This window comes from Leucopleurus acutus, assembly GCF_964270905.1.
Source record: "Leucopleurus acutus genome assembly, chromosome: 3".
Classification (NCBI taxonomy): Eukaryota; Metazoa; Chordata; class Mammalia; order Artiodactyla; family Delphinidae; genus Leucopleurus; species Leucopleurus acutus.
The window spans coordinates 58,696,500-58,723,972 of NC_139145.1; the positions used below are offsets into that span (position 1 = coordinate 58,696,500).

At 41.4% G+C, this 27,473-nt stretch overlaps 1 protein-coding gene across 1 annotated transcript in view; it reads right to left on the reverse strand.

Moving 5' to 3' along the window:
* Positions 1-27,473, reverse strand: part of LOC309958909 (uncharacterized protein) — a gene marked incomplete at both ends in the record, with an annotated part of 97,705 nt that overhangs the window by 23,896 nt on the left and 46,336 nt on the right. Inside the window, 3 exons of the mRNA XM_082835036.1 lie at positions 3,673-3,761; positions 6,964-7,022; positions 15,529-18,212. Coding sequence (XP_082691162.1) covers positions 3,673-3,761; positions 6,964-7,022; positions 15,529-18,212 — 2,832 coding nt within the window. The remainder of the gene's footprint in view (positions 1-3,672; positions 3,762-6,963; positions 7,023-15,528; positions 18,213-27,473) is intronic.

Sequence of the window (27,473 nt, forward strand, 5' to 3'; positions counted from 1 at the left end):
CTGTATCTGGGTTCAGAAATGAGAACTACTGAATTCTCGCTAAGATGCTACCAGCGAAGGCCACCACACAGACTGCATGAAACGAAAGTATCCCAGAAAAAAAGGAATAAAAAGATTAGACATTTGGGACTCCCCTGGTGGTCCGGTGGTTAAGAATCCACCTTCCAATGCAGGGGACGCAGGTTTGATCCCTGGTTGGGGAACTAAGATCCCACATGCTGCGGGGCAACTGAGCCCGCACACCATAACTACTGAGCCCGCACACCACAACTATCGAGGCCATGCACTCTAGAGCCCATGAGCCACAACTAGAGAGCCCGCAAGCTGCAACTACTGAGCCTGCGTGCTCTGGAGCCCATGTGCCACAACTAGAGAGACCGCGTGCTGCAACTACTGAGCCCATGTGCTCTGGAGCCTGAGTGCCACAACTAGAGAGAAGCTTGTGTGACACGATGAAAAGCCCGCACAACGCAACGAAAAATTCCACATGCCACAACTAAGACCTGACGCAGCCAAATAAATAATTAAAAAAAAATTAGACCTTTATTAATACTATATGTCAAGCACTATATTCAGCTCTTTCTTCTTTAGTTATCATGGCAACCAGATAAGATAGGTGTTATAATTATACCCAATTTACAGATGGGGTAATTAAGAAAACATGAATTTAAGCAATTTGCTTATGCTCACCCAGCAAGTAAGTTTGAAGTTGGAATTCAATTCAGATCTGATTCTAAACCATAATCTTCATCTTTATGCCATATTCCCTCCAAACATTGCAGAACATAATTTGAGTCCTAAAACTCTAAAGTACCAAAAGGACAGAACAGAACACAGAGGAACATCTCTCTACTGTCCTATCACTGGTGCAGAGGTATGCTGAAAAGTATGGTTAGGTCACCCATAGAGTAACTGGAAGATATAAGCTCTGTCCAGCTCAGTCCATGAAAACTGTGACTCATGACTCAACAGCCAGGTATAGTACTGGAGAGAAGGGATTATACAAGAGGAGTTAGGACATTTGGGAAGTGGAGCGATGGCGACTCCTTCCCTCTCTTCTGTCAGAAAGATGGGTTCCTCCCTCCTACACTGTTGGTGGGAATGTAAATTGGTGCAGCCATTACGGAAAACAGCATGGCGGTTCCTCAAAAAAACTATAAATACAGTCGCCATATGATCCAGCAATCCCGCTCCTGGGCATATATCCGAACAAAACTACAATTCGAAAAGATACATGCACCCCTATGTTCATAGCAGCACTGTTTACAATAGCCAAGACATGGAAGCAACCTAAATGTCCATTGACAGATGAATGGGTAAAGAAGATGTGGTAAATATACACAATGGAATATCACTCAGCTATAATAATGCCACTTGCAGCAACATGGATGAACCTAGGAATTACCATACTAAGTGAAGTAAGTCAGAAAGAGAAAGACAAATATCATATGATATCACTTATGTGTGGAATCTAAAATGGAACACAAATGAACCCATCCACGAAACAGATATAGACTCATAGACAAAGAGAACAGACCTGTGGATGCCAAGGGGGAGTGGGAGTGGGGGAGGGAAGGATTGGACGTTTGGGATTAGCAGATGCAAACTATTATATAGAGAATGGATACACAACAAGGTCCTACTGTGTAGCACAGGGAACTGTATTCAATGTCCTATGATAAACCAGAATGGAAAAGAATATAAAAAAGAATAGGTGTATATATGTAAATATACACACACATATATCTGAATCACTTTGCTGTACAGCAAAAACTAACACAACGTTGTAAATCAATTATACTTCAATAAAATAAATTTTTTTTTAAAGATGTGTTCTTAACAGTCTTTTGAATTTGAAGGAGAGTCCTGGGCCAGATGCAGATAAAAATAATCAGTAAACAGTTCCTATTTCCCACTGGCCTAGGAATATACACCAACCAGCAACACTGATGAAAGGGAGAATGTATTCAAAGCTAATTTTGGGCTCACCAGCCTGACCTACAAAGTCTCTATAAGAACAAGAAAAAACCCTGAAATGGAGGCAGGGTAGGAGGGCATGATTTCATGGGGCTGCTAGGATTGAGTAGTTCTCACCTTTCAGATGCCTCCCATCCTGCAGCACTTGGTAGTCTAAAACCACTTCCTCCTCCATCGCTCCTTCACACCATCACTGGCATTAGGGTTGCAGATTTGTCAATGAACTATTTTATGCTTTTCCCCTTGCCATCTGGCAATATTAGCTCTCTAATGAATTGCTTTAACTCGAGCATTTGTTTTTTTTTAACAAATGTGACTTTTAGTTGAATTATACAATATTCATAAATAGCAAATGCTGGCTGATTAGAATCAACGAAAACCCTTAGAGCTGCCAGCGAAAATGGGCCCTTAGCTGCACATGTTACTTGCATAGCCTAATCACTTGAAAGGCACCAGCTTATTTTTGGAAAGAACTTTTTACACATACGCTTATGTAATCTGTTATGTATGCATATATGTATGCATTCGGATTTGGGTGGATTCTTGCAAGCCAGCCATGCTATGAATATAAGAGCTAGATACACTTGGATTTGGAACTAGACACACTTGGGTTTGAATCCTACCTCTGCCACTTACAAACTATGTGAACTTGGGTATGTTTCTTAGTCTCTCTGTGTCTCTAGCTCCTCACATGTAAAATAGAGATAATAAATCCCTTGCAAGATTGTCTCAAGGAATAAATGAGATCACACAAGGCACAGTGTCTGGGTACATTGTGGCTCAATTATTAGTAACTATTACCATCATCATCATGTTCTATTACTAGAGGATTATGGTAGACAACATTTGCAGTCTCTATAATCCTTCCTTTCTGATAACTGCCACAGGGATGGGCCTCCAAAGCCATATTTGTATTATATGACACTGCTTCAGTGATTGGGCAAGAATAAGGAAAATAAGGAAATACGAGTTTAGGCAACTTTTTTATGCTCACCCAGCCATTGGGTTCTTGATTTAATCTGGCAGATTCTCTTTCTTGAAAGTTTGGATTAGGAATCAGTTCCCATTGGTCCTCTGAACTAAGAAACCGCAAGACTGGTCATGTTTGGCAATGTGCATGTCAAGGCAATAAAATTCAGTCTGCAGAATGATGTACATGTCAGGGAAGGAGGAGGCCTGACTGTGACTTGAAGTCAACCAGAGTGGTGCCCTGGTTCTGACAACTTTTCCACTTCCATGAGAAACTCCATTTCATCGATCTACCTGTTAATCAATCTATCAGTCTCCCTTCTGCTTACTACTTTGAGTGGATTTCCATCACCTTTAACCAAAAGATCTTTGCTAACAGTGTCATCTTTGTGCATGAGGCCACCAGATCTTGCCTGTTGTAGTTCGGACAGCCTAAGCATTTGAAATGTACCCAGTTATTTCAGAAAATAACTTTACACACACACACACACCCACACACACACACACACACACACACACCCTTATGTTATCTGTTTTCAACTGCTGAAGTACATTAAGTGGAAAATCAAAATACTCCTGCATAATCATGTAAGCAAGGAAGTCACACATGTAAGAAAAAGAAGTAAGAATAAAAAGAGAGCCACTGACATTCCTGGTCTTACAAAAACAGGTCATCTCATGGCTTTCCAGAATCCAAGCAAGAAGGGAGAGACCCTGGGTCTTTACCTGGTGTCGCACTGGATACTGTTGGCCACTGCTGATCAGGCCCTCCTGGACCAGCTCGTAGAATGCCAGCCTCTTCCAGGTGCACAGAACTGAGTAAACACATAGACCCAAATAATAGTTAGACCATAAATGCTTTTCCAGCTCTCCTTCCACCCTCAGAAAGTGCTCACACCTCTGGAGCTAGGGCTGCAGCTAACACTTTTTACTCATGCTTGAACTGAAGCAATTACCACTGAGCAGTCACCTTGCATCAACTGTAAAAGCATTGCTGACTTACTTGTCTGCTACACCATGCAGGCGATAAACATGTTTTATCTTTATAGCAATTTTGGTTTTCAGTAATGCTGTGTGGTGTTCATTAAATCTAACAGGAAGCCCATCAGAGGGCTAATGACATTTTATCGTCTTAATGCCAAAGCAGATGAGGAGAGCTTGTTCTCAAAAGCCCCAAGCCTCTTTTGCTAGATCTCTTATTTCTGGGTTCTCATAGGAAAGAGGAAAGCACGAACATTATTTGCTGGTAACTGTATTATTATTCCAGTTTGGCCCAATTAATTCTTAACTTTATTTTCTGTTTTACTCTTTCTGTACCTTTTCCTCATAGATAACCCACCCTACATTTCCTGGGACTAGAGGAAGTTTATCACCAGCACTCATGGATCCCAGTTCACAAGAGATTAATTCATCATGAAATATTGCAGAGAGTAAGACATGAACTGGGAGATCCTTAGAGGCAAGTAGAGATAGAACGTAAGTTGTTCAAGGGCAGAGAGAACATCATATTCTTTATGTATGTGTAATGTTAGCAGATATGAGACCCTCAATATTTTCTGGATGAAGAAAGGAACAAATGGGACCCTAAGAGTAAATATCACCCAAGAAAACCCTCACCAAAATAAGAGGACTCTTTGAAATTAGGCATTGGTTCATCTTGGAAGTTAAGTTACTAAAGTAAAACTTAGAGTACTACTGCCTGAAGGGGTCATGTGACTCAACAGAGCAGGAAAACTTGAAATATTGTGAGGGAAGGTCATCTCTAAGTTCAATATTCTCTTACTCTTTTTTTTTTTTTTGGCCGTGCCAGAAGGCTTATGGGATCTTAGTTCCCGGACCAGGGATTGAACCCGCACCCTTGTCAGTGAAAGCACAGAGTCCTAACCACTGGACCGCCAGGGAATTCCCAATATCCTCTTACTCTTTGACTTCAAACAACATATCTAGTGGAAATTCACTCATTAAGCTCTGCCCTACTGCTGTTCTTTCCTTCATCTACACCCTAGAATCTTCTCTTTTTTCCAAATATTAATATCCTTCGGGTGTTGGTGGATTCTACCAGCAAATTGTATGGGTTCAATTAGATTCACTCTGAAGATGGAACTACCCTAGGAACCAGCTCAGCTCAAAGCAGAATTTTCAAAGGAACAGGCACATGATAGCTGAGGCTAGAAAGGCCAAGAAGCCAAGCGTATGTGTGAAAAAGATGAGTGTTGTTTAAGTTCACAACTTTAACATATGTTCCATGTACTACACTGTGAGGAATAAATAACATTTAGTTTTAATTTTTATTTCATTTCTTATCCTACTTGAATCTCATAATATCTTAATTGAATCCTGAATAGAAACACATGTGGCTTCTTTTTTTTTCATTTGAAAATGGAATAAGGAACTGATATAGTTTAGTATTTTATTTTAATGTAGTTTTAAAGGTGCATCTTATAGCTTTGGTACTTTTCAAGTAAAGCACTAATTCAACTGGGACAAAAGAAGTTGGTATTGTAAACCACATTTTTTCCTATCATATAGTCCACCACAATAGCTCAGGTGCAGGCAAAAGCATAAGCTGGTTTCTAACAAATAGAAAGAATCTTTCTGAAACCTAGTATTCTGGCATCTGCATAAGTGTTTCTGGCCTAAAGTTATGACCAGATTCCAATGTGATGTCCCACCAAGCCAACTACTGATCTTCAGTTTTCACTGATTGCTTCTCGTTCAGAAAGAGCACCCATTATAATGATTTCTGCTCAATTTGTAATGTAATGTTTGGGAATATGTTGATTTATTTTGATTTAATGTGGTTTTTTTTTGGTTTTTTTTTTTGTTTTTTTTTTTTTTGCGGTACGCGGGCCTCTCACTGTTGTGGCCCCTCCCGTTGCAGAGCACAGGCTCCGGACGCGCAGGCTCAGTGGCCATGGCTCACCGGCCCAGCCGTTCCGCGGCATGTGGGATCTTCCCGGACCGGGGCACGAACCCGTGTCCCCTGCATCGGCAGGCGGACTCTCAACCACTGCGCCACCAGGGAAGCCCTGATTTAATGTGTTTTTAACAGGCTAAAACTAATTTTTCATTAACTCAATACATACTCTGTAAGCTCTCTCTTTAGAAATTGATCAAGGTTTGGTGACGATCTACTCAAGAGTTGCCCAGATATTTTGAGGGGCTTAAGTCTGGAGTTTATTTCTTCTTTAAAACTAAGTTATTTTGGTGGTAGTGAACACTAGTTGCTTGGCTCTCTCCATTTGGTTTCCCAAAGACACTCACAAACAATGAATCTTTTATTTGGCCCGGTGGCATGAATACTAGATCAGGTCTGGGAATAATGGTAGTTAATCAATTACTGTCAAAGAGACAAAATAGAGAAGGCAAAATTATATTTAATCTGAGTTTTAAAGTAATGTTATTGCTCTAGGTTAATTTAAAAGTAAGCTAGATTTGGTCTCCAGATATTCAATAAAAGCCCTTCACATGGCTCATCCTCTGAAGAGCTCTTGCCACTGAGGGCAGGCAATAAGACAGCAACAAGATGGAAAAGATAAGGAGACTCTAATAGGGGTGAACATGAACAACAATTACTGTGGGTAACAGGATATAACAGTCAACGTGTGATGGAAAACCAAGGTAGACAACAAGTGCATATATATTACACAATGTACTCAAGTCTGAAAGCATCAGTATTCATTATAATTTTAAGGGAAGGACAGAAAGTACAGATGGGGAAGGGATAAAAGAAGTTGAAGCTACTTCCTTATAGAAATTGTAATGAGAGAAAGTAAACAGTCGCCTGTATCTGTGATTTTACAGGAGATTCTTATTTGCCGGCACTTGATAAGCATTTGGCACTGACCACTTCCAATGTTTCAAGGAATAGACACGGAGACATATAAACAACTGCATTCCCCTGGCAAAGTATCTAAGCTTCTCAGTTTTGACAGCTGCTTCCGGCCTATGAAGACAGTTTATCTGAGTCAAACAGTTGCAGTAACTTCTGAGTGAAATGAGGAGGGAAAGCCATACCTGTGCATTCCTGCTCTCAGGGAGGCAGAGTAACGCCAGTCAGGGTTGGGTTGTCGGGGCTGCAAAATCACAAAGGGAGTTTTTGTTAATATGGCAAAAACGATGATCTCCTAGTGACGATGTTCACCGATGAGTTGTTTCTTAAATATTTCCATGTAGCTATTAAAGGTATGGAAGAAGCCATTTCATATGCATCTCTAAGATGATGTTCACATATATATAGCACTTCAGGAGAAAATTAAATTAGCTCATCAGGGTCCTTGCACAGATTAAATACCATGGAAAACTGGGTTTAATGATGCTGTGAGGACCGGCTTTGGCTTTGCCTTCCTCAAAACAGGTCTATGTATTACGATACACACTACTATATATGAAGTAGATAAACAAGGGCTTACTATATGGCACAAAGGAACTCTATTCAGTATCTTGTAACAACCTACTATGGAAAAGAATCTGAAAAAGAATATATATAACTGAATCTCTGTACCCCTGAAACCAACACAATATTGTAAATCAACTATACTTCAATTAAAAAACAAAACAAAACAGGTCTATGTTCCTAAAGCAGCACTAGTGGAAGGACAGTCTATTCTGAAACAGGAAAAGCTTTCATTGTTTTTGCCCTCAAATGCCCCTTTAAGGGAACATCCCCAATTTGGTATTCTAGCTATAACAGGGAACACAGCTACACAAATTCTGCTGTTCTGGCTGGACTGCAGAGCACTGCAATCTGCTGCTGACTTTGCAGACTGCAGCATGTTTGACTCTGGGCGGATGTGCCCAGTCATAATGCCAGCAACTGATAACAACCTCTTCTGCTGATTGAAGAGGAATACAAGGGAGAGGAAAACAAACCACCGCGGGGTTTGACCTTGTTGCGCTGCATAATCCTTTTCATAAAATTGTACTTGTTTCCTGCTCCTCTGAGGGCTTTGCCTTCTTATTCAATTACTGTTTGCTAAGCTCTGTTTAACAGGGAGCAGCTGAAACCTAAGAAGAACCTGACTTGCACCACCTATGTGTTGGAAAGATGCATTGCCCTGTGTCTTCAAACTCAATTCAAAGTGGAGGGGACACCGAGGGAAATGTGGACACCTAGAGACTGTTCTGGAAGTTATGTGCAGAGTAGAAGCTACTCAGGAATCACTGGGGACAAAAATCAATCACCATCACTATCTTGTTATCAATTAGCAAAAATGTTATTATGTAAAACCCATGACAGATGTTCCTCTCGATGTGTTTTCATGGGCAGAGATTAAAGTGGTCCTGTCACTGAATATTGAGGCCTATTTGAATGGAAAGATGAAGAGATGGAGGTTGTATTCTGCATTTTCCTCTGGACTATAATTATCATATTTGGTAGACACAAGGCCACAGTAATGCCAATTACTGTAATGCCAATTGACATTTCAAAATGTCAATAAGTTTGTTCCTGTCATTCTTATAGTTCATTCAAGGGATGCACAGTATTTCATAAACATACTTCTTCACAAGATCCAGAGAAGAAGTGATCAGCATCTCAACTTCCAGACAGACTTTGGGATGGTTAGATGATATTCAACAATTTAGCCGAGTCAAGGCCCAGAAAAAGCTACAACTCTAGGATACTTTACCTCAAATGTCTCCATACACTAACTGCTCTCTCCGGTCCCTTCCATTCTGTTGGCAAGATATGAACATACAAGCTGCTTCATCCTTGGTTCTCAAATTCACAAAATGCTATTGATGTTCCTCATAAAGTACCATAAAACTATCTACAGATACAATGAAGGGGCTCCCATTTTCTATCAGGGGTAGTAGAGGGAGCAAAAGAGAAAATATTTGCAAACCATTTGGTAAACCTGAAAATATGACTGAAATACTTTTTATTAATCATATCATCACCAGCTTTCCCCTGACCATCAGCAGCATTGGTGTCAGCTTGTTAGCTGTAAGAAGCCTCCTTCAAGAAAGACTCTGACGTCTGTTGAGCAAATGCTGCCAATTTTTCTATGACTGGGTAACATCCATGATGAAAATTGCTGCAACTTGATCTGGTGAATGAAATCACCAACTCTATTTTGCAGAAAGGCACAGTTCTAGCAGGACTGACCAGGAAACTCACTCCATTACATAATCTCACTTCCTCAATGACACGTAATTTGTCATGCTGCTATTTTCTATAATAGTCCCTCAGCAACAAGATGCTTCTGAGATTTATTTGCCAAAATCATAGTTATGAGACATCTTATGGCAGTGAGATCAGGCAGGGAAAAGGTAAGGAAGAAAGTAATTAATATGTTTTATGTAGCCACACAATAGTAGGCAATGGAATAAGCACTTTATACATATTACTGCATTTATCCTAACACCTTTGTTAGACCATAAACTTTATGAAAGGGATTATATTTTGTTTATAAAACATACTGATATTCTCAAATATTCATAATACATAGCTATAGCTTCAGAAGCTAGCAGGGTTCAGGTATTTGATAGGTTTTTTAAAGGCTTTCGAATAAATTAACTACCATGCAAGGGTAATACTATCGTACTTAAATTACAAAAATTAGAAATCTGGAACTTTAGAGAGATTAGATTACCTGCCTGATAGGTAGGTTTGCCTGAGAGTCATGTTTAGGTACCCCTAACGCGAAAGTCTGTGTTTTAAATAAATTTGCATGGAATGACAGATATATATTTTTCTCTTTTTTACTTCTGACTTTCCCAGATTGATTTATTTTAAAGTGATACAAAATTAAATGTAATAAAATGTACGTGGGTTTCATGTGAACTTGGAAAAACTGATTAAACTTGGAAAAATTGAAGCTGACAGGTTGACTGCTGATATACCTAATATAATGAGACATACGTTTAGTTCTCTAGTACTTGGATGGTACATCCCTGGGCTTTGCTTAATTTCTATTGGTGAAAAGCCCAGTATGTTCTGTTGTTTCAAAGCATAGTCCTTCAGTAGAATAAGTCATGAAATTCCAGATATGGAAAAACTGAATTAGGTAGTCCACGTGGGTGATGTAGTATTATTGAAGAACAAGAATCCATTTGTTTCTATCAAAATTATAGCTAAGACTTGATTTATTCTGTAATGGTATTATTTATACTATGGAATATTTGAGCTACAAAAGGGTGAATCACCTCTTCCAAGACAAATTTGAAATAAAATAGGTTTAAAATACCCTATGTCATTCATAAAATCATAGGACTGCTCAGTGAAGTAATATACTATCTTCTTATCATGGAAATCCATGAAGCTATCAATAAATGATCCTCTGAGAAACAAGACTACATGTGGCATCTCCTTTTCCTTCCTAGTAGGAATCTATTAAAGATGTATCCACTGCAAATTTTTCAGTGATATTTTGTGAACACTGATATAAATTATGATAGGCAAAATCCTAAAATGGCCTTCAAGATCCCTATACCCTACTGTAAATGCCCTGTATAATCTCCAAATATGATGGGTCTTACTCCATGATTAAGTTATACTATACGGCACAGCTGGCTTTGAAAAAGGGAGATTATCTGGGTGGGAATGACCTAATTATACGAGTCTTTTAAATCTGGGTCTAGAGGTCAGAGACAGAAATCAGAGAGATCTGAAGCATGAGAGGAATTCCATGTGAGAAAATATTCTCCACTGTTAAAATACTGGTAAGGACCTGAGAGCAACTTCTAGGAGCTGAGAGTAACCTCCAGCCAACAGTAAGTAAGAAAACGGGGAGTTCAGTCCTCATGGAACTGGATTCTGCCAACAGCTTGAATGAACTTGAAAGCAGATTCTTCCCCAGAGCCTCCAAGAGAGAACTCAGCCTGGCCAGCATGATGATTTCAGCCTTGCGAAAACCTGAGCAGAGAACCCAGTCACAGTGTGCAGGTAATAAACGAGTGTTGTTTTTAACCACTAATTTGTGGTGATTTGTTACAAAGCAATAGAAAATGAACACATAAACTGTGGATCATGAAGGCAAAAAGGAATCTAACATTTAAAATAATCATTGTTATGTTACATGTTAGTCTTCTAGTAAATCAAAATGAAAAGATGATAAATATGAGAAGTCTAGGTGAATACTTACTTCTAAAAACAGTCATTTATAATCCTAAATCCACAGAGCAGTAAAATAAAATACCCATAACTTTAAAACATACCTAATGGGCTCTGGTACAACAGAAAATGCTAGGTTTGCTTAATTCTGGATGCACAGCCTGCTAGTGCAGCAGTTACTCTCTCCCCCACAGTTTTACTTCCCTGGAGCCCAGAGTTCTGACCCTGCAAGGCCAGAAAGCAACTGATGTTGCTTATGTGCCAAGGGACTAACATTTTTCTTCGATTTTTGCCATGTTGGAGATTTCTCTGCATTTGTCAAGTTCAAATCCTTGAAAGACAAAAACTTGTGTAATTTTTAGGCTAGCAGATTTAAAACACTGCTAAGGAATTCTCTTGACCTTTGATTTTTGAAATCATGCGTTTAGAGTACTCAAAATATTATCATACGAATAAGCCAAATTTATATTCATACTGCAATATGCCCAGGAACGCGGAGCCAGGTGAAATTTACAAAACTCATATTCAAAGACACCTGTAAATCCCCATTCAATTCAGCTAAACCTCTGGGCTTGATGATGGTAATTTTTCATCAAACGTTTGCAAACAGACAGCATCCTGACCTCTCATTGAGAGCAAAAATTGGTGGCCAACCAAGGCAAGTATCCAGAACCAACTCTGCTATTCTGTCAAGCAAACAGCATGCCAGTAGACAATTTGTAATATGCCAGGCTGTGTCCCTGCAGAGTGTTCTGAGTCAGACCAGATGCCCATGTGCAGGCTCAGTCCTGGGTCAGACCAAAGGGTAGGCCAATGACATTCAAGCTACAATAAATAGCTTTCTCCATCAGTCAGAATATGTGCAAGATAAAGAGACAGAGAGGAGCTCAGCCATAATTCCATCTGGCTCAGCAGATCTGTAGAAGAGGGGAGGAAGGGGGTAATTTGAAGAAATTAATGTATTCTCAGACCAAATAAAATAAACCTTTTCTCAGAAGAACAGTCCTATAACCAATACAGAAATGGCAAAACAAAACAGCCCCACCCATTCAAAAGTGACCATCAGAGGATGGAAGTTCAGATACAATTTCTTTGCCTATTCTGACCACTGTGCAGTTTTTATCAATTCACCACGATGGCACTTTACACTAAGTGTTAAGTTCTGATCCAGGACAGAGTCAGTCACCAGCTAGAAAAGTCAGTCCTGCAAGAAATAAATTAGGTGCCACTGAAAGAAGGGTTCACCCTTCGAAGTTACCACAAGTGGAATTAGAGTGAGTATGTACACACAGTGGCAAAAATAACTGAAGATTTGGTGACTACGACTTGCTTTAAAATAAGTGAAGTGAATGTAAACTTAACTCATTTCTGCTATACCCTTTTGTGATTTCCACATCTTGTGCTAACTGGTCCCACTGAGGCGCAGTTGGACAAATCTGCCCAGAGCACTCAAAGTGACTCATCAGCAGTCACAGGACCACAGATGCACAGAAACCGCCTTAAGATTTGGTTCCTTTTCTTGGAGATTCTGAAGAGGGTGCCAACCACATTCAACACCAGGTTTTCAGAAGTCTCCAAAGAGAAATTCTGCCCCACTGCTAAACAGTTACTTCAAAAACCTCACTGCACAAGTGGCACATGAAATAAACTCATTGGGGGTAAAATTTACCAAAAGATTAGCCTGATGTTAAATACTGATATTTAATAAGCAACAAGAGAGAAATTAGAGAGAGAACAAAGATATAAGATCTGAACAGGTTTGGCCAATGGTAGAACAAATAAAAATATCCTATCTTGGTGGTAACGTTTTTACCCATTGATCCTCCCATTGGTGACCTACTTCTATGCAAAGAATTCCTCTTTTTCCAGAGCAGTTAATTGACACCACTAGGTGAATCAGTGGTAGCCTGAATGCCTGAGTATCCCATATCAAAAGGAATATAAACATTGGGATTTCTATCTACTCATACTGTTTCAAAAAGCACAGTCTTTGGAGTCAGACAGATATGACTTAAAATACCACTAGCAGAGTGACTGTGTGTGTTACTTAACCTCTCTGAGCTTGTTTCCTCGTGTGCTAGATGTTGATAAATATTTAATGTATGACTTACAGGTAATGAAACCATACATATATTGCAGTGCAGAATATTTTTGTATAGTAGGGTGGTCGGTGAGCGCAAATTCCCTTACTCATCCTTTCCGATCCCCATCTAATTTTAATGTAGGCACATGGAATCAACTGCACCCCAGGACTCTCCTGTCATGTGCAGTGAGTGGGTAGGGAAGAAAGAAAGCCTAACGTGAGAATTTAACAGGTTGATCTAGCAGTGATGACTTTCAGAGTTGAGTGATTTTTGTCCCCATTTTGCCATGCTATGACAACGTGACTCACTCTCTACCTATAGCCGCAATAATTCCAGGAGCTGTGGATCTTAGGGCTCTCTTCACTGGATTTCCAAAAGTGTCTGGCAAAAATCTGCCTTTATTAAAATCATGTACTCTCCTGGCAAAATCCCACAAAAGCAAGCCCTTTTCTGACATAATTTTCTCCCTAAATTAAAGGTTTGTGAACCAAAGCACATATTAACACACAGGTCAGTATAAGACAGAAATAGTTCACGTATCAAATTGTCCCAAGCTTTGAGTCAGGAGAGAGAGGGTGAGAGTGTCACTCGCCTGCGCTTCTGGCTCACAGCTGGTTGCAAAGCTCGCCTGGCCTGCTCTCTGTGCCTCTTTACCACCTGCAGCCCACCCCAGGCCCAAAAGGACTTTACAGTAATTTGTTCAGCAAATGTCTACAGCATCCTTATTTAAAATTAAGCCTTTCTACATGCTGCCAAAAGCTATGATCTAAAGAATTCTGGAGGCTCTTTGATTTCCCCTCCCCCACCCCGTTCTTCTTTATCTGCAATCTGCCTCCCGTGGCTGCTCAGCATTGACTAACATCAGGCTCTTCTGATAAATCTACCTACAATGTACACGGAAATTCTCTCAATCCATCTCTGTTCTTTTCTGTGCTTATGCATTAATTTCCTGAAGATGAGCATGAATTTAGAATGTGAAACTATGGACGTTAATAAAAAGACAACAATATGTCAGTGAAAACACATCACAAAAACACAGGAGGGACAAATATTATTAATTCATTTTGTAGGACCTCTGAAAGTCCTAGCTACAAAGTAGTTGTTTGGGAAGAAACAACTCATCACTTTTTATGGGACAAAATTTTGGCTTCTGAAATCCAAGTTTAAAGTATCACAAAGCAGGGTTCTATTATTTCAAGCATGCATATGGAGACAAACACACTACACAAACACAGGCACTGTGTCCAACAATTTATATACATCCTTCATATACTGAGCAAACTGGCCTTACACCTGCTTAAAACCAGTGTATCTACTAACACCTGTCTCTCTGTTTCTCATGTATAGTAAGCCATCCACTTTCCAAGGCTTTTGGAGCTAGATCCAGAAATTAAATGTGTGCTTTGGAGCATGTTGAAGTGCCATTTAAAGTACTGTCATTTAACTTAAGGACATGAAGGGCTTTAAGAGGCTGCTTCACATCTCATCAAAACCTTAGGAATTCTCAAGAGGAAATCAGAAGATTACATTTATGCTAAACGCAGGGAAATCCTCTTACAAGGAGTTCACACAAGGCCAAAAAACATAACTAGTGGCAGAATTCTTTCTCCCCAACCCCAGCTTGTCCTGGTCTTCACCATATCCCCCACATCCCTAATCCACTCATTCTACCATCTCCCTGGCCCAAGCAGACAAATTGGTTCTTGGATGCCATCATTCATCTCCTCCGACAGCCCCAACAGAATAGTTACCACAGCAAACAGCCAAATCAAACTTTGTCTTCAGGGTGAGGTCCACATTCTATGGCTTTATCACCTCTGACATGAATTTCTAGCAGATCTCATCACATTAGTTCAATGCAATTACCAGAAATATTAACTGGATACATTTCATTGTAGATAGTCCATGGTATAAACAGGGACAGCATACAGAGGTGACCACCACAGCCCCGAGAGGTTTCAGAGCTTTTGAAAAACAACACTCCTGTAGGATTTCAAAAGGGAACCTTCCCTGTAGATGATACAGCACAGGCCATTTCTCCTTGAATCTCATAATGTTACCCTCTATAGCATCATCTTATTCTCAGGCCTATTCTATTTCTCTACAGAGCTGTGCTTTAACAACACATCATTAAGACAAATCCTCATTTCTCAAACAATTTTATGGTCAAGGTTTCATATATCTGAAAAGAAAATGGAAAGTAAAACAATTCTCTAGTTCTATTTTTCTAGAGAGGAAACATAGCAGATTATAATCCAATCACAGGTAATACACACACACACACACACACACACACACACACACACACACACACTCAGTTTACCAGATAACCCTTGTCATTGTTAATAACTCGAGAAAGCCAACTACATGATACTGGGAGGGGGCCGGGGGGAATGTGAAAAATGCATGACTTTGTGGAAGACCCCTTGACTACTATCTCACCTCATTTTGAGAAACAGCTTCGTTTTTTAGAATAATCAGGTTCCCAGCACTCTGCCCACTTTGGCCTGTGAGGTGCCTGCTGTCACCTGCTGCTGCTTGGGCTCCCCCAGGTCCCAGTCCTGTCTGCGCCCCTGTGTTGTAAAACATGAAAGTGTCACTCCCTGAGCCTGCTGTCAGACAGGCCTTGTAGCAGTAGGTCTTGGTGAGGGAGCCGTTCCCTCGCACTTCAATGAAGTGAGGCTGCACTTTGAGGCCGTGTGGTAACCTGGCATCAATATTGTTGTTGGCCTGTTTGTAGAGTTCTGCAGGGCACCTCTCCCTCACTCCACAGAAGCCTCCACAGCACGCAGTGCCATAAGCAGTGTAGCGGTAGCACTTGATGATGCTCAAAACAATGATTGTCAAAAGAAATATAAAAGACACTGTGCTTAATGCTATTATTAGATAAAGTGTAATTTCAGAGTATGTCCGAGGACTTCTCACATGTCTCTGAGTGTCAGGGAGGATTCTGGAAACCCTATCCACTACAGCTACTGTAATGGCCACAGAGGCTGACAGCGATGGCTCTCCATTGTCTCGGACCACCACGGTCAGGTTGAAAGTGGTTCCACTCTCATCTCCCATCTTCCTGGTAGTCCTAATTTCTCCTGTATGTAGCTCTACCTTAAAGAGGTCCAGGTCAGAAATCTGGGCCAGATGGTAAAAGAGCCAAGCATTCTGCCCAGAGTCTGAGTCCATGGCTATGACTTTAGTGACCAGGTAGCCAGCAGGGGCAGTTCGAGGCACCATTTCAATGGCTGCTGACGAATTGGTTGAGGTAGGGTATAGGATGTGAGGGGCATGGTCATTCACGTCCACTACATACACGTTGGTGGTCACAGTGCTGCTCAGTGGTGGGCTCCCCTTGTCCCGGGCCTCCACAGTCACAAAGAACTCCCGAAATTTCTCATAATCAAAGGAGTTGACAGCATAAAGGCTGCCACTGGCACTGTTAATGGAGACATAGGAGGTGACTGGCAGCCCTTGAATCTCCCTCTCCATGAGGGAGTAGGTCACCTCCGAATTCTCCTTTTCATCTGGGTCTGTGGCTTGCACATTGCAGAGCAACACCCCTGGCAAATTGTTTTCCTCGATGTAAATGGAGTAGGAGTCCTTCAGGAAGCTGGGTGGATTGTCATTGATGTCAGAGATCTCAACCTGCAGTGTCCGCTGGGATGTGAGCTGTGGTACTCCCCCATCAGTGGCCGTCACTGTGATGTTGTAGGCAGCCACCTGCTCCCTGTCCAGGGGGCCACTCACCACCAATGTGTAGGAGTTTCCAAAGCCATTCAGTCGGAAAGGCAGTGTGGCCTCCAGGCCCAGGCTCACTTTCCGGTTGGGACCTGAATCTTGGTCATTGACACTGAGAAGGGCCACAACGGTGTTGGGCGCAGCATCTTCAGGCACTGGGCTGTACAGGTCCGTGAGCACCACCTCTGGTGCGTTATCATTCACATCCACGATGTCCACCAGCACCTTGCAGTGACCCACCATGGGCACTGGACCCCGGTCTGTTGCCTGCACATAGATCTGGTAGGAAGAGGCCTCCTCATAATCCAGCTCTCCACTTACCCGCACTTCCCCCGTGCTGGCATCGATGCTGAAGAGCTGCCTCTCCCGGTCCGACGTGTAGCTGCTCAAGGAGTACGTGAGTTCGCCATTGGAGCCCTCATCCGGGTCTGAGGCATTCAGCTTCACCACCAATGTGCCTGGGGGAGCGTCCTCCCGAAGCTGGACGCGGTAGGTGGACTGGTCGAAGGCGGGAGAATTGTCGTTAGTGTCCAGGACAAGCACAGAGATCTGCGCGGTGCCTGAGCGGGCTGGGCTGCCCCCGTCCACAGCTGTGAGAACCAGGTGGTGCAAGACTGCCTGCTCGCGGTCTAGGCCCTTACGCAGCACCAGCTCCAGCACCTTACTGTTCTCCTGCAGGGGTTTCAGGTCCAGCTCGAAGTGCTCGCTGGGGCTGAGCTCGTAGGTCTGCACCGAGTTGGTGCCCACGTCGGGGTCCTGCGCGCTCTCTATGTGAAAGCGCGCTCCAGGTGCCACCGATTCGCTTACCTGAAGCTGGTAGTCGGGCCGCGGGAAGCGCGGCGAGTTGTCGTTTATGTCCAGTACCTCCACCTCCACGGCACTCACCGCCACGGGGCTGTGCGCCAGCACTTCCAGGCTGAGCAGGCAGCGAGGCCGCTGCTCACACAGCGCCTCCCGGTCAATGCGCTCGTTGACGAAGAGAGCTCCACTGGTCAGGTCCAGCTCCAGGTAGCGCGGGCTGGGCGCACCCAGGTGGTTGATACGCAGGCAGCCCGGCCCCAAGCGCCGCAGCTCCAGCCCCAGTGCGCGAGCCACGTTGCCCACAACCGCGCCAGGTGTCTGCTCCTCCGGCACCGAGTATCGCAGCTGGGAGGCCGCTGGGCCCGGCAGCAGCAGTAGCAGCAGGGAAAGCAGCAGCAGCCAGAACATGGGCGTCCGGAGCCAGGGATGCTCTGTCGCCCCAGGTCTGGTGCCCGCCAGCTCCATAGCCGCCGGCCGCGGCGGAGGCAGCCGGGCAGGGCCGGAGGCAGCAGCTTCCCCAGCCGTGCTCCACGCCGGGGCCGCGCCTCCGCCTCCGCCTCCGCTCGTGCCGCCCTGCGCCCGCTCCCCCACGCCTCACGAGCTAGCAAACGCCGGGGCCGTTCCCCTCGTGGGCCCTCCGGAGGGCTCCTGGCCCCGCCGCCCGCTCTGATTCCCCATATCCCAGCTCCTCCGCTCGCCTCGGAGTCGCTCAGCCCGGCTTCGTTTCCTGCCGCTGCCGCCGCCGCCGCCGCCGCCGCCGCCGCCGCCGCCGCCGCCGCTGGTCCAGGAGGAGGGAAGAGGAAGCAGAAGAGGAGGGGGAGGAACGCTCAGCAAGTCCGGCTCCGATTCCGCACCGAGGTGGCGGACGGCGACCCGGACTGTCCAGTCGCTCCAGCCACTCCAGCCCCAGCTCCTTCGCCCCGGACCGGCCGGATCCCAGCAGACCCCGGGAACACGGCCACTCCCTTTTTCCCTGCCCCCACTGTCCTGTTCAGCCAGTCTCCACGGTCCCTCGGCTGCTGAACTGGTCTTGTAAGGAGATTATTCTAGGAAAAGCAGTTAAGTCTCTAGGACTCGGGCTTTCAGCTCCCAGAAAAAGATTTCCAAGCGCAAGTCAAGAAAATACACCGAGGGCCTTGGCTAACTACGGATATCTGGGCGGCGGCTCCACGTTCAAAGAAACAAACGCAAGTGAGGCGCTCTGGGGTTACTGATGATGGGGATTATTTCCCTGACACCAACATTTTCCCTGAATACTCCTAAATACTGCGGAAACTTCTAGGGCGGAGGGAGGGGGGGTGGCAAGTGCTGTCATCTTTCGCGGAGCAAGCCTAAAATTAGCATCCTGCGATCCAACACTCAATTCTGCTCCTAGCCAAGTGGCTTTTACTTCCAGTGTGTGCCTTGGCAAATAACCAACATTTCAGGTTTTAATATTCTTTCTTTAAAAAATTGGTTCCATGAAGCTGCAGGCTAAGCTCTTATTTAACCCCTTTTGATCATAGTGGGGAGAATCTGGTAAAATTTTAAAGAGATTCTTCCCTCGAGCTTTTCCTCATTTTACTTCAAAAATTTTTTCATTTATCACCCAAGACATTTTCTTTCTTTCAAGAGTGATTTAATTTTTTTTCTTTAACGGATGACAATGTCTTCAAGAGCCTGCAAAACCATTACATCAAGAGAGTTACTCTTGATTCCCCAAGCCTGGCTGGAATTTGGACTCCATTAATGCCTTGCAGTGAAAAGTCTGCTGTTACTAAGCAAAATGTGGAAGGCTGGGATTTATCTCACAATAGCCAGCAATTTCAATGGCTGCAGCTCATCTTACATAAATATAAGTTTCCTTTACCCCTCCGGGTCTCTGTTCCTCTAAGACTCCCCCCTTGTATTGCTGCAGAGGCAACAAAAGGATAACCAATTGTCAGTGAACAAGAAGGCAGAAGGATCAGAGGAAGCCTTTCTGTTCTGTGTCATTGCCTCTGTTTCTCTGTTTTGAACATCCACTGTTCCCAGGCCCTCCCATCTATTCCACAAGAGTTTAAAATTCATTGTCCCACTTGTACAAAAGCACTCACTAAAGTGTTCTTTCTCCTTCTTTCTCTCAGCATCCTCTCACCCCTAGATCTTCTGCTGTCATTTTCTAGCTATGAACTGGAACAAAACTAGAAGGAGACCTGACATTTGGCACGCTTCCCTCCTTCAGGGCATAGTTGAAGGGGCCAAGGCACCCAGGTTTCAAAGGCCTGGACTAGCACATCTCTTCCTCCCACCTACCAAGTACAGCAGCTGACAACTCCACAACCTAACCCATTTTATTCCAGAGAAGCTCCCAGCTTCCTCCTATCCCTGCTGCTTCTTATTTGTCCTCTTTGTTCCCTCAGGAGTGCAAAGTGGGAAGCAATTTCCATCACATTCTATTCCTGTTTCTGTTCTTAAGCCTCTGGCTTCTCCCTCTCTGTCTGCTTCCTCCCAAAATGTCCCTACAGTAACTCTGTCTCTGCTGTGGTAATTTGATCTCAGAAAGCCTTTAACTCTCAAGTGCATGAAATGTAGGCCTGGCCTATGTCTTCACCCATTACTTATTTCTGAAAATAAATGGGTTATAGGTGGAATCAAGTTATAAGTTGTCAGGAAGAATGACCTTTTCTTCCCTCATCTCCTCCCAGGCTTTCACAGTCGCTGCCACCTCTGCCCACAGCTCTGAAACCTGGTCACTAGGCATTGACCATGCGTGGACCTGTGCCCCTGAAAAGATCACAGGCACTTAAAGAAGAGATTAAAATGACAGAGGCTTGGTAATGTTTTTAATGGAAGCCCCCAAGTGTCAAATCTCAGGAGAAAAATCAGGGCTCCTCTATTAGCAATCTTGTCATCTTCCAGCAAGGACATCTGCCAGGTTGTCCATTTTGATGTGTTGGGATCATAAGCTTCAACTAGTACTTACTCCCTCAATGGCTGAGAAGACAAACATAGCACCAACACAAATCAGCCACCTCTTCAAAGACGTACTAAAGAGATGGCAAACTCTGTATTTGGCACTACAATGATTTAGTTGCTCATACTATTGTACATGTCTCATGCCAACCTTACTAGTTGGTGGAATAGGATTGCTTAGATTGCTGGCAAGTGCCCTGTCTACGAATATTAATACTAATGCCTCAACCACACCACTATGCATTCCTTCCTTTCCTTGGACCTTCAAGAACCCCCTATTGAAAAGCAGAATAGCGCAGATTTTGAAGTCAGTCACACCCCTGCCAATGACTAACCGTGTGGACTTGGTCATGTTACTTAACCTAAGCTTCAGTTTACTCATTTTAATTGGGGAAGACAATTTTAAGTAAACTCATAGAATCATTACGATTACATGAGATGATGTATATAAAACAATCTGAGAGAGATTAAGAGGTATAAACTTCCACTTACAAAATAAATAAGTCACAGGTATGAAATGTACACTATGGGGAATACAGTCAATAATAATGTGATATCTTTGTATGGTGACAAACGCTAACTAGACTTATCACGGTGATCATTTTGTAACACATAGAAATATTGAATCACTATGTTGTGTACCAGAAATTAACATAGTGCTGTTGGTCAATTATACTTCACAAACAAACACACAGAAAACAAATCACACAACACTGTAAATCAACTATATCCAATAAAATTTTTTAAAAAAGAAATAAGATCTGTGGTTAAGAGGTGGGGGGGGTAGGAGAGGGGAGTTTAGATGAAGGTAGTCAAAAGGTACAAACTGCAAGTTATAAGATAAATAAGTACTAGGGATATAATATACAACGTGATAAATATAATTAACACTGCTGTATGCTATACATGAAAGCTGTTAAGAGAATAAATCCTAAGCGTTCTCATCACGAGGAAAAAATTTTTCTTTTATTTTCTATCTATATGAGATAATGGATGTTCATTAAACTTATTGTGGTAATCATTTCATGATGTATATAACTTAAATCATCATGCTGTATACCTTAAAATTATACAATGCTATATGTCAATTATATCTCAATAAAACTGGAAAGAAGAAAAACCAATCTGCATAGTAATTGACAAGTACGTTATTATTATCATTATTATTGTTATTATTAAAATGCAACAATTTATTATCATCAGATAACCTTAGTTGACAGTCTATATATAGCATGGCCCTTTAAGGTATCAAACAGAGATAAGCACCTGTAACTATGCCAGACAGAAAGTCAGTGATGATGGAGAAGATGAGTGTGCACCAAAGTTAAGCTTACCCAATTATTTCTAGAGCTTAGCCTATATTTTGAAAACAAAAACCAGTCCCTTTCTATATCAGCAAAGAAAAGGGACTTCCATCATGAGAATTCCTTCAAGGGATTTGTTCCCTCACAAGATTCACCTTTTTAGGATATGTGAAAATACTTTAGCAACAGAGTACAGAAGTGTTCCCAAAAATGTTGTAATCTCTAGCTCCCAGTATAGAGCTTGGCACAGAGGTACTTAATTAATGTTTCTTGAACAGAACTAAATTTACAACTTTACCTGTGCAATCCTCTCAAATAGAAATAGCTTCATCTTTTCTCTCCCCCTTTTAAATGTTCTCTATATTTCAATGTCCATCTTAAAACCTACCTAATCCATGAAACATTGTCTACTCTAAACATACTGTCTTTTTTTTTCTCTTTCATAGTCTACATCTCTCTCAATGCTGACATTCAGAATTCTGAATGTGTCATTCTTTAATTCATCCAAATGCTTTAATATGATTTCCTTACCTTAATTATACACAACCTACAAGCAGAAGCCATGTTGTGTATGTCTGTGTATTTCTTCACAGTGTAGGAAAACTTACAGACTCTCAATAAATAAGTGATGGCTGTTTCATTTTCTTCAGATCCTTTTTTAGCAGATTCAAGAAGTGCTGCTACTTCTCCCTTTTTTCCCCAGGTCTAATGGTGAGAAGGCTCAAGAGCCTACAATGATTTTACTTCCTTTAAATTTTGAACTTCAAAATATTTCAAACCTGGAGAACTGAATCCTACTAATGAAGTTGCTGGACACTAAGAAAGGCTCTGCTCAAAAGTATTATCACTTTTTCTACTTTATATTATAATTATAAATTGTAAAATAAAGGTATTCCTTGCTCATAACTAACATGGAAAGTGACATGATACGAGAAGTGCCACAAAAAGACATGATTTTGTTTACCCCCATGTTAGATGAGAACTTTGAAATAGTATCCCTTAATTGCATCCCTTAATTGTATTTGTAAAATGCATCTATCACAAGGTCATTGGACACAGGAGCAAAACCAATCAGAACACAACCCAATTAAGCCTCTAAGAAAAATACTGGTATGGGACTTCCCTGGTGGTCCAGTGGTTAAGACCCCCAATGCAGGGGGCCCGGGTTCTATCCCTAGTCAAGGAACTAGATCCCCCATGCCACAACTAAAGATCCCGCGTGCCACAACTCAAAAAAGAGAAAAGATCCCACATGCGGCAACGAAGATCCCGCATGCCAACTAAGACCTGGAGCAGTCAAATAAATAAATGAATATTTTAAAAAAAGAGGAAAGACAAATACTGGTACTCAGTGAACTCTCCTAATTCACATAAATTTTCCTTTCTCTATTATTAGTGCCATTACAAATCATTTTACTTTGGGGAACCAAACAATCTGGAGTCTTTTGGCCACAGGGCAAGGGGACATGCTCATTAGTTGGATCAGGCTTTGGGCTGACCATTATGGGAGTACCTGCCAAATAGGGAAGGTTCTAATTTTCAATTTTAAGTTGTATATTTATGTTGTTCCACAAACTGAGCCCATGATATATAATTTTAAAACAGAGACAAATGAACATCCCAATGTTTAGTGTGGTCCAAAATAGTTCTAAAATTCCATCTTGTTATAAACGAACTGCACTGCTGATCTTTATGCATCTTCAGAAGGAAAATATTTACCAACATGATTACAGCATTTGTCACAGGTACAGCATCCAATGGTTGGAGAGATAAAAAAGATTTTTCAAATAACATTATGGCTGAATTTTTTCCACAGTCCCTTCCCTCCAGAGGGAATGCATTAACTTTTAGGGAAAGATCCTCTAAGTTTTTATTGATAGTTCTGAGAAATTAATATACTGTTGATTTTTGACTGAGGCATTTGCTTAGAATAAGCAAAGGAACTCAAACTATCTTTGGACAAGTACTAGTAAAAACAGAGAGTACATTAAAGTCTTGGGGCAGATTGTGTAATATAAGAGATAAAATCAAACTATTCAATTATTTGAGGGCTTTGCTTCTCTATCAGTATTTTCAATTGAGATGGCCTACCAAGAATCACAGAATACTAAAGGTTGAGAGAGATTTAGAAAGTATCTCACCCAAATTCTTTATTTTTCATTGAACAGAATGTTTCAGTAGAACTTGAACCTCAAGGTCAGTGAGGAGATAGGAAGCATAAAAGTGCTATAAGTAAGCCAAGTGACAAATGATCTTCCAGAGTACTAGAAGAACTTACGGATGTGACTAGAGTACCAAATTTCCTATTTTTAAAAAAGTGCCATTGAGTTTGATATAAATTCCTTCAAAACTCTATTGTTACTAAAGTAACTGTATACGAGCACTTAAAGGCATTCAATACTAGGGACTACTTTGGCTTAACTGAAAACTGGTAACATCAAACCTACCACATAGACTTAAAAAAAATTTCACATGGGCATTTTAGATTTTCAGTTGCCAGACTCATTGATAAGGGAAATGCTACAGGCATAGTCTATTTGGAATTCGTGGAGACATTAAACAAATTCCCCCCAATATATCCTTACAGACAAAAGGAAGAAAGAAAGGCTGCAAGACAGTATGATTAGATGATTTCATAATTGTTTGGATAACAGTGAGACAAAAAGTGTTTATTAATGGAATGCTTCAGCCTGGAAGGAAAATTCCTGTAGGTGACTGCCGAGATTCACCATTGGTCTTATCCCTTATTCAATATTTTATCAATGACTCAAAGTAAGGAAGCATCAAGTGTCCAGGCCAATCCAGCAACAAGTTGAGCTCTCTAGAATGAGAATATCAACTGCCTAGGGTAAAACATGATTCTAATTCAATAACATTAGTACCAGTATTCTATCTGAGACTCAATACATGCCAGAAATTGGTAAGTTTGTATTTAATTTCTGGCTTCCAGTATTGCCATTAAAACCTGTTCCAAGCTTCCATTCATCACTCAAGGCCTTTTATTTTAATAGAAAAACTTGTTTGGCTCTGTTTCTCCTCTGCAGTTCTTGGGATTTTAGCCATAGAATAAAATAAGATGGTAATTTGGCACTAAAAAATATCCTTGTTCCCAAGTGGGTTTTAGCCACAGCATTCATCGATCTGTATACTGTTTTTCTCTATTTCAAAAAATGTAGATATTGTTGAGGTACCTCAAATTGGAACTGTTTTCCAGGATATGACCTAAGCTCAGTCTAAAGGAAGGCCATGGTATCTCCTTTCTATACCCATTGTGTTTGTTGCTTGGAGAAAACAAACTTATACTTCCACCTAAAAAGGGTGAATTCTCAAAAGCATCTGTTCATATATTCAGAGTATCAAGTAATTGTTGGCTTTTGGGGTCCTCCTTGCCATGCTGATGCCTTAGCACTACTGTTTACATATTATGTCTATACATATTAACTCATTTAATGCTCACAAGAGCACAATCCCCAGTCAGGTTGGTACTGATGAAGAAACTGGATCCCAAAAAGGTGAAGGAATTAACAGAATCTTCAGGAAGCTCTTGTCCATGCCCTTGTTTCTTGAGATAGTAACACTACATCTGACCACTACACATGCACTTCTAATTAAGAATCATGTTACTGGCCTCCAGCAATTAATTTCCAAGTATTTTATATGAGATCCTATCCAATTGTTTTGGGGTTTTTTTGCGGTACGTGGGCGTCTCACTGTTGTGGCCTCTCCCGTTGCGGAGCACAGGCTCCGGACGCGCAGGCTCAGCAGCCATGGCTCATGGACCCAGCCGCTCCACGGCATGTGGGATCTTCCCGGACCGGGGCACGAACCCGTGTCCCCTGCATCGGCAGGCGGACTCTCAACCACTGCGCCACCAGGGAAGCCCTCCAATTGTTTTTATAACTACAATTTTTTTGTCTTTTAGAGACTTCAATTGGAATATATATATACATACACATACATACATATATATGTATTTGGACTATATATATCTTTTAAATGGCTGCCTTAGCAAAACTGTTATACAAAATAGATTTGTATTTCATATCCCAGCCTCTTCCTTCAGTACTATCTTCCCACCTATGATAGTCTGCCTAAGTAATGGGGTTTTACAAATGAATTTTTTTTTTTTTTTTAGCTGCAACGCATGGCTTGCAGGATCCCACCTACAATATTCTGCCTAAGTAATGGGGTTTTACAAATGAATTGGCTTGTGGGATCTTAGTTCTCCCACCAGGGATTGAACCTGGGCCCCCTGCATTGGATGCAGAGAGTCCTACCCACTGGACTGCCAGGGAATTCCCAGACTTTTCTAATATAAATCTCATTAGTGTATTCCTTGTGATGGATTTTGTTACATAAATCCTTTAGCAGTTATGTGTACATTATAAGGTGGGTAAAACATAAATTCTCTAAATTAGCCAAGTTAAGATGTACTATGTATTCTGTGATATTAAAAGATCCTTTAAGGCATTTTGATGAGAAATTAATGTTACCTAAAACCTTTATCAAAGTTAGAAACCTTTTATTAAAATTAGAAAAGACTTATAGATTCTTCAATTTTGTGGTATCCTCAGAACTTTTTACACATATCTTTTAGGTAGTAAGATCTAGGATTAAATTTCTCTAGCAATAATAGACGCAACTCCACTTCAAGGTTTTTAATCCCATTGTATGCTTAGGTCATGCACCTACTTAGGGTCCTCTTACAATAATCCTGCTTGATGTAAAACCAGACTCCAAGATTCAAGATCTGGCTCTACTGTTTATTATGTGTCATTGGGAAAGTTTTTTTTTTTTTCCTCTAAATCTCAGCTTAGAAATAAAGAAAAATAGTACTTACTACCAACAGTTCCTGCTAGACATTTATTCAGATAAAGCATGTAAATTTTTCATTGTATAAATTCTCAATGATTATTAGCCAGAAAAAGGAGGGGTGCAGCATGGGGATAGAAGTCTCATAAAATTATCCAAATAACCTGAGGAGAAAGGAGGGATGAGTCAAGAGACAGCAAAAGCCCAAGTTTCTGCATTCCTTTTTTGCGTACTCTACTTGACTGACAGAATTGAGAAGAAAAATCTAGTTCTATTTATAGTAATGGTTCTATTTATACAGCATCTCTGAACTAAGGGTCTCAAAGATCATTTAATTTATACATCTACAACTTGAAGTTGCTTGATGTCAACTTCAGCTTTTCAGCCCTGAATAGGAAAATATATATATATGTGTGTGTGTGTGTGTGTGTGTGCATGTGTGTATACACACATACACACACACACATATATACACACAAAACTCCCCAATCAATCAACACTTTAACGTGAGACTTTTCTTTATCTAAATCTATTGGGGAATTTTCCAATAAACCCAGTGAACCAAAGACAATGGGGTGGTAACTTTAATGAAGACATAAAACTGAAGCACAGAATGGTTTGATAATTTACTAGAAATACAGAGTTGATTTCAAGCAGAACTGGGGGAAAAAATCTCACTTTCTCTCTTTCCAACTCAATGTTACATCTATTACAACAGAGTTGTCACCCTAAGATATTCAATATCCTTTATAATTAAAATTTCATCATAGCCTCTCATGACTGGTTTTCTGCTGTACTCTCAAA